General features: G+C 41.7%; 1 protein-coding gene across 1 annotated transcript in view; it reads right to left on the minus strand.

The window, feature by feature from the left end:
* BCAS1 (brain enriched myelin associated protein 1) overlaps positions 1-14,124 on the minus strand; it is a 95,841-nt gene that overhangs the window by 9,372 nt on the left and 72,345 nt on the right. Inside the window, exons 11-12 of the mRNA XM_035025644.1 lie at positions 9,136-9,309; positions 1,380-1,445 (exon numbers count right to left, since the gene is read on the minus strand). Coding sequence (XP_034881535.1) covers positions 1,380-1,445; positions 9,136-9,309 — 240 coding nt within the window. The remainder of the gene's footprint in view (positions 1-1,379; positions 1,446-9,135; positions 9,310-14,124) is intronic.

A 14,124-nucleotide genomic window follows, 5' to 3' on the forward strand; every position in this document is an offset into this window, starting at 1 on the left:
ATTTATAGTCATTGCTGTCCATTTGTGTGTGTGTGATATGAACAATACACTAGGGTGGTAATTTCCTATCAGTGGCATAATAGTAATAGTAACAAAATAACAGCAACTAGTATGCCTTCATAGGTTGAAACCCTAACCCCCAGTGCCAAAGTATTTGGAGTAAGAAATGATTAAGGTTAGTTGAGGTCATAAGGATGGGGCCCTCATCCGATAGGATTAGTGTCCTTGTGAGAGCTGCCATGTGAGGACACAGCAGAAAACAACTGTTGGAAAGCAGGAAGAGAGTTCTCCTCACCAAGAACCATGCCAGCATCTTGACCTTGGATTTTCCAGCCTCCAAAACTGTGAGAAGATAAATTTCTGTTGTCAAACCACTGAGTCTATGGTAGTTTGTAAGGCAGCCCATGCGGCTTCACGTAGTGACTAACATTTATTGAGTCCCCGGTACTAGGTCTGTTCCAGGGACCTTACATGAGTTGACTCATCTAAGCATGACAATGCCACGAGGCAGTCCTTCCCCAGCTCCACTGTAGAGAGGAGGAAACTGAGGCATGGAGATATTTGGTAAGGTGTTTTTAGTCACACAGCTAAAAAGTAGCGGAGCCAGGGTTTGAACGCAGGCAGTCTTGAGCCTGCAACTCATGCTCTTAGCCAGTTCTCTGTATTGCAAACATTAGTAGAAGAATATTTGAGGACATTTTTGTGAAGGTGTATTTCTAAGTTAAGAAAGAGTACAGGTTATAAAACAGGGTGTTGAGCATGAGATGATCCCATTTTAAAAAAAGGAAACGTGTAGTTATAAAAATGTCATAGCTATGTTTCTTTAGAATGGAGAAAATAATGGAAAAAAACCCCACATGATCCCATGTCTTTCACCTACTTTTTTTTCAAGAAAGAGCTCCTGCTCTACGCCAGGCACTATGCAATGTGATAGAAAAATAAAAGAGGCTCCTCCCTCGCTCCACGGATGCTCCAGACACGGAAAGGAAGAGGTAGAGGAGACATAACTAATAGACAAATGACTCATTACAATGTGTGATAAATTCCATGAAGTGAAAGAACAAGATGCAATGATGATGGGTGGAAATAGAACATCTCCTTGAGGAGGTGACATTTAGGCCAAGACTTGAAGGACAGGAAGGGATTTGCCATATGGAGACGACAGAAAAGCATGTGTTAAATGAAATAGCTGAGAAACTCTAGCTTGTTCATGCATGTATCCGCAGAGCCCAAGATAGTGCCTGGTATACAGCAGGTGCTTAACCTAGAGATGGTAGATGAGCTGTCTGTGGCTGAGAATTGCATTGGCAACTAGGCTGGAAAGAAGTGAGAACATGCAAGCTAAACCCACCACCAAACAGAGTTGATGTGTCACTTACTTGATAGCTGGAGTCTTTCCCATTTATTTCTTCTGAGTGGGTGATCCCTCCATCCCCTTTCACTGACTAAAATAACAAACAGACAATGGCCTTTCAGCTACCATGAGCACAACAACAAGGGGAATGCAAGGGGAGTTCTGAAATGGATGACCTCATTCATTCATGATTGAGATTTGGGGTCAAGACAAATGGAAGACCAGCTAGAAATGTACTACTCATGAAATACACAATTTCCATGTGGCTTGTAACCAGAGTCCGATTATATTCAAGTGTTGGTTTTCCCCAAATAACAACAACAATGGAAGTCTTAAACCCTGGAATTAGGTAATTCTGGGATAAAGAAATGATGACCAAAATGCTGATGTTGGAACCAAGAGGTGGTGGGTCATGTTGAATGAATGAATGACTAAACCATTGGTAGCCTTCTATTGGTAACATTTAGGTGGTGGATGTTTCCTTGTATTTTTTTTTTTCCCTCGCAGAGAGGTGGGGTTTGTTGAATATCTTACTTCCCATTTTTAGTAACTGCTGTGGCCTGTGGCATCAGTGATAGGGCTGGATGGGTTGAATTCACAGCTTTGGCTCCTGAAAGCACACGCTCAGTGAAGGGTTCTCAAACCGCAATCCCAGGGCCACAGCCTCAGCATCACTTTGGAGTTTGTTAGAAATACCAATTCTTGAGAACCACGCCAGATCTACTGAGTCAGAAACTCTCGGGGTTGGGTGGGGGGATGAGCAACAAGCCCTCTGGGTGATTCTAAAGCATACTTGAGTTTGAGCATCACTTTTTAAAGCTAATTGGCATAGACAAATGCAGACCAATACCGGGGCCTGCGGTCTCAGCTGTGGATTCAGTAATGCTCTATGCCTGACGCTTGATAAAGTACCTAAGAAATCTGGTAATGAATTGCCTAGTTCTTATCAACAATGTTGCCTGGGGTTTAATTCCCACATATTTGGTCATTGCTTATCGTCTCCTCCTCCTCTGCTGGAGGAGGGGAGTGTAGGAAATGGGGGTAAGCAATGTGGGGCAAACAGGAAGACTTCAGCTCCCACTGTTATGATCTTAGCTGTTCTGTCAGCAGATGGCAAGAAACTGTAACACCTGCATGAAGAACAGGTAAAAACATCAAAGGCACTCAAATAACTTTTTGACTGATTAATATTATATGTCTCTTAACCAAGTATGGTGCTCATATTAGTAAAGATAATGAAAATTATTATTCATGAAATCTAACTCTTAGTGGAGTGCTTACTAAAGGTCAGGCAGTGTGCCAAATGAGATAATAACCCTCTCTAGTTCATTTATTTATCATGCAGAACCTTAAGATGGAGGAATAATTTTATTTGCCTCCTTTTACAGGCAAGAAAATGGAAGCTCAGAGAAACCAGCATGGGGCACGGAACTAGCAGGTTAGGGAGCAAGGATTTGACACCAGGCAATGACTCCATATCCCATACTCTTAACCACCTCTCGGTACTGTCCCTCCAAGGTAGGAGCCGCCATTCAATGAACACATTTTTTATTAAACATCTACTATGAAGCCCCCTAATTAGGAAAGATAATAAGGGCTTGGATAAGATGGAGGCTGATAAATCTCAAATAGGGAGGAACATGCCCATCCATCCTCAGAGGTCAACCATGCTCGTCTTTACATACTACTCGGTGCCACTAAGATTCAGAAGTCTTGACTAGGACTGTCAATGGTTTAACACAGTATGGCAATTTCTAGGTCTTGTCCTGCCTCAGAAACAACCTTTACAGAGCTTGACATAAGGTAGAACCTTGATACATGCTTCTTGATTGGTTAGGAATGGAAGAAATCTTTCTTCAGCCCAAACCCCTGGTGTCTGGAAGTTCCATGTGCTTTTCTTAGGGACATCACCGTCATGGGTTTCACCAAGGTGTTCAGCCCAGAGGCAAATAAGGATCTGTTTGTCCTCTACACATACTTCAGATCCATTTGGATGGAAAGTGGTTTTGTCTTCCTCTGGGTCTTCTGCATTGTTCTACAAGGGCCAGTCTTGCTTGAGAACATTTAGAAAAAGAAATGGACTCTCTCGGTTATCATTTCTCTCCCTGTAACCAGCTCTGTCAGCCTCCTCATTGCATTCAAAGGTTTTGCCATTTTGGGATTTCACTGGCCTCCAGAATTCAGGCTGTCATTAAGAGCCCTTCCTACCCAAACACATTCCCTAGTGTCCTTTACAATATGGCGTCACATCCTCATTAGCTGGCCTTTGGGGAATGCTGAATGGCAAAACCAGCCAAACAAACAAAATGGCTTTTTAAGCAAAACCTCAGTGGAGATCAGGAGGCAGGCACGGCCCCTGGTGCCACCTTCCTGCCCAAGAGAGAGAGAATTTTTAACTTCCCTCTAGTGGTTTTAATTTGATATCTGTTAGGTCCTCTGCCAGTTTAAGGTTTAAATCTGCTTTCTTCCCCTCCCTGTCTTTGCTAGCCCTTGGAGGAGAGTTTGGATTGAATCAAAAGTCTTTCTTGGCAGCAGTGGATCTAGGTTAGCATCCGGAAAACAGCCCCTCCAGCTGTTAGGGAGATCATTGCAAAGAAGTTCAACTTCTTCTTCTTTAAAAAAGAGACTATCTCAAGCTTTTCTATGATTTTCCTCTGTTATTCATTTTGAGGCATAAAAAGCTGTATATATGCCAAGGTGACTGCATGCTGAGTTTAGACTAAGGGTCTTAATAAGTACCTCCCTCCCTTCCTCTCTTTGTTTTCTATCATTCTTTTCTCTTTGCTGAGTCCTCTTTTAGAGACCAAGTCAAATAGTTCATGTTGGGCTCTGTATTCAAAGGACAATAACCACAGAAGCTCATTTTCTCCAGCTGTCAAAAATAGAGTTACCATTTAAAGAACCCAAATTTTTTTCAGGGACTACCTAATACTTTAAAGAACAGTTCGAAGACTACCAAGCAATTTCAGAGCTTTTCAAAAGTTCATTACTGATCAACTTTCTTCCAGGGGTTTATTTTTATTCGTGAGAGCCAAAGGTGAAGCATCTCAGGGCATCCAGCCTGCAGTGTTGGGATGGAATCTGGTTGTGACATCCAAGCTTTGCCTATTAATAAAGTCATTTTTATTTCTTTCATTGTGTCATGTATTCTAATAGCTTGATACTCTGAGGAGCATTTGAACCCTCTCCAACGTGTATCACTTAGATATTCAAAGTTCTAGTGGAAATGTTTGGTGGGCAGCTCGCATTTCTTTGAAAGGAGTGCGAGTGTATTTTTGGTGGAGATCTAATTCAACCGAAGTTGAGATTTAAAAGAAGAATTGGGAAGATATTTTAATTTATTGTGTGGGGTTGTTTACTAGGTCAGCCTCATTGTTACACAAATCCAAGGAACTGGACCTGCTAGAAATTTCCAGAATCAACAAAGGCCATGAGTCCAACCTTCGTGTTTTACCAAGATGCTCACTTCAAACAGAACTGGACAATCAGACAAAATTACACAACCAAGGCAAATCTCAGTTTAGTGACAAACATATTCAGAAAACGTACATCCGAGCTTTATGTAAGTCATGTATTAATTCTCCTCTCTCTTGCCTTGTTGTAATTTCAGGTGATTTCAGATGAGCGCAGAAAACATTATGAGGAGAATCACAAAAATGGAGCTATGGCTGTCCTTTCTCCATGTACTCTCAAAGAAAATCAGCTGCCAGGAGCACAGAAAGTCACAAATACATCTAAGTACAGGGGATGAGCTTTAGAATCAACAAACACCTGAGTCTGAGTTCTGGTGCTGCCATTTTCCAGCTCTGTGACCCTGACCGAATCACTTAAACACACTGAGTCTACATGCCCTTCTCTGCACGGTGGGATGGGAATGTGTTGCATGGAGTTTTTAGGCTAATAAATGAGCTAAGGCATGCACTGTGCTAGGATGGTGCTGGCCAGGCCACTGGCAAATGATACATACACAGTAGCTATTATCATCATTACTATAATTATTAACCGAGAGTGCCAAGTGACCACAGAATCTCCTGTAAGGGTAGAAAGGAACACAGGCTGCTGCGGAGATAGAAATTGAAACCTCCCGAAACACAACTCTGTTTTCATAGTCAGTACTTGGGGCAGAATGGGAGATCAAGAACTTGAGCTGGAAGACTCCTGTTCTTGTTTTTTTTTGTTTTACAGTCACCATTACAAACCATCCTCCTTTTTCCTCCAGATGGTCAATTTCAACAGGTTTTATTAGATTTCTAGATTGAAGGTAAGCAATGGAAGACCGTGATTTCCTGGCTGTATCCTCATTTGGATCTTATATGTGCTCAATATTAAAGCTCACAGTCCCTCTCTGTGCCTGAGAACATGATTCCAACAAAGAGCTTCTTACAAAACGAATGGTCTAAAGAAAGACAGGAGGAGGACTAAATGAAACAGTAGGTGACAAGGGTTCAGAGGAGGAAAGCACTTTTCAAGTACAGGGTGTTATTAATATTGACAAATTATAAATCTATATCTCTATATTCCCATCTACCACCGTATGGTTTCATCTGCCTACCTGGCTTGTGGGCACATGAATAGAGTTCTCCACCCACTCACTTTATAAAAATATACTGGCACTTCAAATATCCAATTTCTTGACATACACTTGAATTAATACATATGAGAATCTTTTTCTATTTAGGGTATGACAGATGTCTTAGCTACTCTTTGCAATTATTTTGAAAATCTGTAGGAGCCCATAGGATTTTTGTGAAGTGATAGAACTACCTGTGTTGGATGCAGTGCAAGGACTTAGGGGACTCTATTTATTTTTCCTGAAATATACTTATTTTTCCTGAAATAAGATTATTTAAAAAATGATATTCTTTCCATTTCTATTTTTTATGAGAGGTTAATTTCTAGAAAGAAAAAGATCTCTTTAGAAATAACCTGGGCGATGCAGTTATTTTTTTTAAATATGCAACCATGAGTCACAGTGCCATGGGACAGCAAAATATGTTTTCTGAGAGAAATTTAAGGGAGGCCAAGGCGAGGAGGTAGAAAATCAAAAATGATTTGATGAATGGAGACATTGATTATAAAACAAAGGTGACACATTTACAATTGAGCTTCCTCTTCTATTAAATCAATTATTTTAAAAATAACTTATATTTTTCTAACAATATATAACATCATTTTGAAACGTCCACTTATTTGGCTCAAAAAATAAAAAATGAAAACCTCAGTGATGAGTCAGATGTTGTCTCGATTTTCAAGCCCTGAGAGGAAGGGTTGGTTTGGTTTTGCTTTCTCCCGCATAAATCTGGACTTTAAATTAGTTTGGAAGTCATGCAATGTTCGCTCAAAGTGTTTCCTGAAACGATTGCTGAAGCCAACTTCCAGGAATGCATGCTGTGGGGGATATTAGCCCATATGCATAAAGGTAGGTGTGCAAGGATGTTCATCAGGTTAGTTAGTGAAGGACCTGAGATCAATGTGCATGAGACACATGGTGGGTGCTCACTGCATATGGCCTAGAGTTAAAAATAAACATGTTTTCCTCATTGGGCTTTATTCTCCGTGAGGACAGGGGCCACGTCTACTTACCGTTATATCCCAATGTCTGGAATACAGTGGGTACTCAATAATTCTTTGTCGAAAAAATGACCAAATGAAGTGCAACAAGTTGGAAACAAATCCAATGTCCATCAAGAGACAATGGTGAATCCCAGTATGATAAATCCAGATGATGTGATTCAATGAAGTTGTTATAAAGAATGAGGTAGCGCTATATCAAGGATGCAACACCAAATACCCCCAGGGATAGGGCCAGGGACATAAATGAGTGAGCTGGGTGTGACAACAGGGAGTCGTGGGATCGCGGTGAACCGGAAAACCCACATCGTCTGTGTATTTGAATTATTCACAATGGTAATATATTTTTATAATGAAAACAAAACAGACTGCAAGACAAGAATCACTAGGGTATCTGGAATTTTTAGGGAGAATCCCCCAAGTCATGGAAGCTTTGGAGTTTCAACATTAATAAAGAGGAATAATGTTCAAGCTCCCAGGCATAACCCTTTCCTTGGACGGTAGATAATAAGAACAATGGACATAATAAGACCTGATGCTATGAATCCACTGAAGATTGCTCCGGAAAAATGTGTCCTCTTCTACCTCTATCCCTATCCTACGGAGAATCAATTATAAAGGACTCTTTTGTTTCCAACTTGTTCCTCTAACAGTTCAGAGGTACCCATTTCTATTGCTAGAAAATATCCCCCAGAAACCTCTAAAGGATAGCTCTGGAGGGTGAATTTAAGTAATGTGGGACCTCATTAGAATTCAAGGATTTGAATTGAATGGATGTAGTGGGTGGTTTAGACACCTTTCGTGTTTTATTTGGAGGCTCTTGCATTTTCTTGTCTTTAAGTGAAGAAGTCTCAGGTTGGTTATTCAGAAAGTCATACTATTTGCTATGTTGGGGGGAGGGTAATCTCTCAACTCCACCCAGAAATGGGAAAGTTGGATCACTCTCAATGTTATGATGAGCTATTTGGGGATGCCATTTGTAATGTCAATGGGTTGCCAGAAAAAGCCCAGATGTTCTTTTCTTTCCCGACATTGTGTAAAAATTGGTTGAAAAATCTCAGATCTTGATCCCCATTTTCGATGCCAAATTGCAGAGTAAATGACCAGGAACATAGATGGGGTCCCAGCCATATAGCCTGCTCACTACTAACTCTATCTACATTTCCTACTCTCCGAGAGTCCAATGATAAAGAAGATGATTCCTGTTGACAATTCCTAACAGAGTCATTTCTAATATGTCTCAGCTCCCACTGGCAAGGGTTTTGTGTTATGTTATGTTGTGTTGTGGACTAGAAAGAATTCCTTAACAGGCAGAGCCTGTGAAACTAAAGGGTTGCTTTCTCAAAGGATTAAATTCCCAAATACTCCTGAAAATAATGGTACACTATAATGAAATTCTTGTTTTTCATTAAAAGAGAATTAAATCAATGACCTTTTACATGGGCTTTTGCTCTTTGTCTTCCAACCAAGTTGGGTTTTGTTGCATTATAATTATTTAAGTTCTTGGTTGCTTTGTTATTTAATGTATATGACACTTCAGAGACACCAAATAACATCTGCCCACATTCTTTCCATTTTCTGCAGCTAAAAGCATGGCAAATTTACCAACTGAGTTATACACATTCACTATGGGAAAATTATGTTGTCACTTTATAATTGGAATTATTTATAAATCAGCTTTGTCCAAATTTGTGTCACTCACACATCACTTTCAGAATTTTTCCAACATCAGTATATAACTTGATCTATTTCTTACCTAGTCCTTTAAACAATGCCTTATGTTCTTTGTGTAAATAGATGTACTCTCAAAGGAAACTGCATATCATTACCATAATGAGAAAAACAGTATCATTTGCCATACAGAGAAGGAAACTTTAAAAATAAATTAAATTGAAAGCGAACAGTAATATTAGCTTCTGCATGGATGCTGCTGTCTGCCAAAGCTCAGCACCCAAGACCAGCTCTTTCTTTGTTAAAAAGGGAGTTAGCAGGAATTAAGGAAAGATTAAGGAACATTAGCAATAAACTGAAACTTGCTCAATGATTGGGTCAGAAGGAGGAAAAGCAATTGTCTCCCTGAACATGAGAGATCACGTGTATCCCCTCTACACCACCTACAATTACGGCTCACCCCACCTGAGACGGGTCCTTTGCTCGCAAAAGCTGATCTGGGTATTTCAGCTTTCCTGGGCTGGAAACAGGTGGCTTACCATTTGTTTGAGAAACGCCATCAGGGAGGTTCTCGGTGGTTTTCGTTCTTCTCTTTTGAATCTTACTTCTGTGGGTTCGGGTGTGGCATCTCCTTCTTCGTTGAGATCCACTGTTTGTAAGGTTGATTCTACTTCCTCGAACTTTACAACCTCTACTGGTGATTCACACACCACCTGGTAATTATTTTGCCAGGTAATAAGACAGTGAAAAAAAAAAAAACATTCCCCCAAACAGGCTTTATAAAGTGAGGGGTCCTGGTTGCCCCCTTTTCCACATGCTACAGGTTTGACCCAATGATCATTTCTACACAGGCACATCTTCGAGAAGGAACACCCATGTCTTACATTGTGCTTTCAAACAGTCAATTTCGAGAAAAAAGGCCAAATACGCTGACTCGGAGGTGGCAAAAATCCTGCTCCATGAGGTATAAGGCTTAGATAGGAAGCCCTTCCCAGGGACTGCCGTCCACAGCAGGCTCACTACCCCTTCTCTTCCAGGAGGCCCCCCTCTTTGGTCCACCATCGAGGTGACTTACCCCTGGCCTGTATAAAAATCAGAAGTCATCATTTCCTTAAAGGTCCAGCCTTGGAAATGGTGGCCATGATACCTTCTGTTGCATGCCCTAAGATCCCCTGCAACTGGGAAGACTTGTCCTCTTTGCAGAAAAGATAGTGTGAAGTCCACACTGGATTTAGCCGACTGGACCTCCTCCTTAACTTACTTCCCACCCCAACCCAGGACCGGTCATTTGCCTTTGTTTCTGAACCAAAGTTCCTGCTTTCAGAAGAAAACAGAACTTGGCAAGAACACCATGGTGAGGTTCCTGACGGCCCCCAGCAAGGTACCCAGGGAGCTCAGCGCCCCCTGAGGGTCCGCGGGGAGAAGGGGTGGCCAGCTATGGGGGGTTTGGATGCAAGGTCCGATTCCCCTGTGCTCTGATTCCAAATTCTGTTCCTTTGCCTTGCCTCACTCCATTTGTGCTGTGCCCTAGTCACATCTGGGCCAGTTTCTACTTTGCATTGATCCTTGCAACAGATTTAATTGGCCTGGAGAAGGCTCCATAATTTCTTTGTTTCCTCAGGCAGGGGCTGGCAAACGACTATAAAATCCATCCCAGAGACTGTTTTAGCACAGCCCTGAGCTAAGATGGATTTTACATTTTTTTTAAAGGGTTGTAATATGTTTTTAAAAGATGAAAGACAAGCAAGAGAGACTACATGTGGCCTGTTAAGTCTGAAACATTTACTGCCCGGCCCTTCACACAATAGGTTTGTCATCCCCTGCCTCAGAGGAAGGCTGTCTAGAGCCAAAGGCATCTTTGCATTTGTCTTTGCTGGTGCCGGAACCCCCAGCTTCCTCTGCGTCTTATACTTGCTGTCAGGGAGTGGGGGAAGGGACCTTAGGTATTTCCAAAAACACCTGTATGCTTGTGGAGAAATCATTTTCCTTTCCCTCATGCAGAATATGCCATTGGCTTGCACATGACCCCAGTGATCCAAACTGAGAAGGACCCTTGATTTCTGTATTGTCAAGTGAATCAGGAAGGTGCCCATTAACAAAGCAGCATGAGGGAACACCCTGAAATATGGCACCTAAATCACAGCCGTCTCTCTCCACCTTCCATTTTATAACATATTGACACGACTTCTAGCATCTTTCCTTTGTAGATAAAAATCTAGGTTGGGGAGTCATCCACTCAAAAGTCCGAACGCGGCAAGGCAGGCAGGTAAGATTGGCATGGATTGACCATAAGACACAAAGGAGCGGTTGGGGCTCTGTTGGACAAGTCAAGTTGTCCCATCTTGAGAAGGAAAACACTGGACCGCAAGTGTCTGTGAGAAGGCTTCTACTGTGGGCTGCCAGGCTCTGACCCAGGCCCATCTTGGGAAACCAGGCTGAGACTGAAGCCAGGTGACATACTGGGATTGGTGGTCAGACGTGGTCATGGATTTCCACATCTGGACCTGATTCAGTTCAGTTGCACTTCTGAAAAAAAGCTTCGGCCACCAGAGTCCAGGGGTAAGCCTGAAATGCAGGTCGTCTGACGCAGTGCTCATGAGAGCAGCCTGCAGCTCCAGCCCTGCCTGGTCCTACGTCTCCACTCCACCCCTTACGGAGGCTCTAGACCAAGGTCTCTACTCGATATCTCTGTACCTGGGTTTTTTCAATTCTCGGCTTGGACAGTATACACATCAGGAAGTTGTTTGCAAAATTAAATCAGGCATAAAGTTCTTAGAACAGTGCCTGACCCATAACAACCACTCAATTAATACTAGTGGTTGTTACTTGTGCTATTATGAGAGCTGTTTATTCCATGGGCCTGAATTATGAGCAATCCCACTTTTTAGAGATGATTTTAATATCTACCTCTTACTATGGCTGACATCATACAAGATATTTTAATATATTACCTCAGTGAATAGTTATTGAATTATTAAAGAGCCCAGAGTAAGTAACATTATCCCTATCCTAGAGATGAAGAATCTGAATGACTGAATGACTTGGCCAAAGTCATAGCACGGATAAGTAGCCATTTCAGTGAGGATGGTGTTGTGTACCAGTAACTGAATACCTAATAGTGATTTTACTAGTAATGGTATAGAACAAGTTTGCAAGTAGGAAGTTCTAGGATTGGTTTAATGGCTCCACAATGTCTTTAAGAACTGGGGCTCCTTCTATCCTTTGGCTCTGCCATCCTTGGCATGCTGGGTTTCCATCCTTTTATTTGTTACCTCATGGATATAAAATAGCTGCCACAGTTCCAGGCATCACATCCTCAACCTAATGTCTTAAAAAGGGGAGGAAGGCCACAGCAAAAGTTTTGCTCCAGATGAACTTCTGTATTTTGATTTCTTACCTCAGCTACATTTCACTGGTCAGAAGTGGTCACATCCTTACTCCCAGACAAGTTATTTGTTGAAAAAAAAAAATGGGATAATTGCTTTAGACTAATCATGATCAAACACTTTGGGGGTGTGGTAGTTGCCAACCTTGCCTAAGATCAAAGGGAGAAGGGTGGAGAAATGGGAAATAGCCCTTAGGTAGGTAATGACCAGAGTCTGATTCATTGAATCTGAGTTCAGAATTATTCTACCTTTGAAGCATCAAGTTCCTTTTTTGTATGCAAGAGCCTAGAGGAAAAATTACATAATAAAATGATCAGACTGTGTGGCAGTAACTTCATCAATCAATTATTTGTTTGCCAATGGTTTTCTGGCTGGGCCTTTAAAAATTTGAGTGGTGTCAACTCATAAATCCTAGGCCAGAGTCCATTCTTCAAAACACAACTATTTCATAAGTCAATCAGAGACAGAAAATTATCATATGATCTCACTGATACGAGGAATTTGAGAAACAAGACAGAGGATCATAGGGGAAGGGAGGGAAAAATGAAACAAGACGAAACCAGGGAGGGAGACAAACCATAAGGGACTCTTAATTTCAGAAACAAACTGAGGGTTGCTGGAGTGGAGGGGGGTGGGAGGGATGGGGTGGCTGGGTGATGGACATTGGGGAGGGTATGTGCTATGGTGAGCGCTGTGAAGTGTGTAAGACTGATGAATCACAGACCTGTACCCCTGAAACAAATAATACATTATATGTTAATAAAAAAATTAGAAAAAAAAACAACTATTTTAGTAGGAAAAAAAAAAAAAAGCCTGGTGTTGGAGGGACTTCTAGAGACTCCCATTAACTTTGAAGTCAGGCCAAGAAATTGGCTTTCAGCAGCCAAGGAAAATCCACTGATTTCCAGTGGGGAAATCCAGAAGGATTTGAACTGAATTAGGAGCTGATTTGCATATACAGACATAGAATTTGGTTTTTGTTTGGATATTTTTCTGATATCCTTCCAGGCCAGGGTTTTGGAAAAAGTCACTCTCTATTTAGAAAAAAAAAAACTGCATCTGCACATTTTAATTTTGGGTATGATGGATATAATGAAAATCAGATTTGTGCTATATTTTAGAATCAAATCCCCCTTGCTTGATTTCAGGAGAGGGGATATTAGATTTTGCAGGAAGATGGCTAGTACGTTTAACACAGACAATACACATTAAGGGAGCAAAAGTGTTCACTTTTTTGCCTCAAATGTTATACTATATTTACTCTTGGAATTTGGATTATACAGTTTTCACTAGAACTTGAGTTTTGGAAACTGATTTATAGCAAAATAGATTTCCTCCACCTACACTTCCACCATAACACACAATATTGATACCAACAGTTTTTACATAAGAATCTTTTAAAGAGGCTGCCTGATTTAATTTAGAACGTGATTATTTGGTTACAAAGACCTGGGAAAGATTTTATTTTTCAATCTAGGCGCCATTCTCCCTCATTCTCTTCATGGAACCCCAGTTTTATTTTAGGGGAACAACCCTCCTTAACTTTAAGCCCGCGTGATCAGGATGCAGTTGTTCGAGCAGATCTAAGCCAATCCTAGCCAAGGTCTAGCTCCTTGACCATATGAGTTCAGGGATGGGAGTATGTGGCAGAATGTATTACTTTCCCAATTATTCACCCTGGCTTCCTGTAAAGGGATCATGCATCTGTGCCCACTGCTGGGTGACTTGCTTTGGCAAATGTAACAGGAGCAGACATGCCGTAAAGCAAGACTGAGTGGAGGCTCTCTGAGCCATCTCATGGTTCACCTCTGGCTGTCTTCTCTCTTGTCACGACAATCGCACGTCCTTGATGAAGGGGATGTTTTTCTCAGTCTAGATCTCAGCAGGACGAAGCCACGTGGATCAGCCACAGCCACCCTATGGCTGCCATGTAGCATGAGTGAGGGAAAAAAGGATCTTTGTTGTTGAACGCCAAGTGTGGGTCTTGGATGTTACCGCAACACAGCCTGGCAAGAGCTGACTCACAGAGCCTGTGAACCCACGTAAGTCCCTGAAAGAGAACAAGCTCCAGCGCCTGCAGGGTCTCCACTGGCCCGATCTCTCCTTTACTCTGGACTGTGTGATGGGATGTGAGAAGAAAGG

This window comes from Mirounga leonina, unplaced genomic scaffold (genome assembly GCF_011800145.1).
Source record: "Mirounga leonina isolate KUSES-001 unplaced genomic scaffold, KU_Mleo_1.0 Mir_195, whole genome shotgun sequence".
Classification (NCBI taxonomy): domain Eukaryota; kingdom Metazoa; phylum Chordata; class Mammalia; order Carnivora; family Phocidae; genus Mirounga; species Mirounga leonina.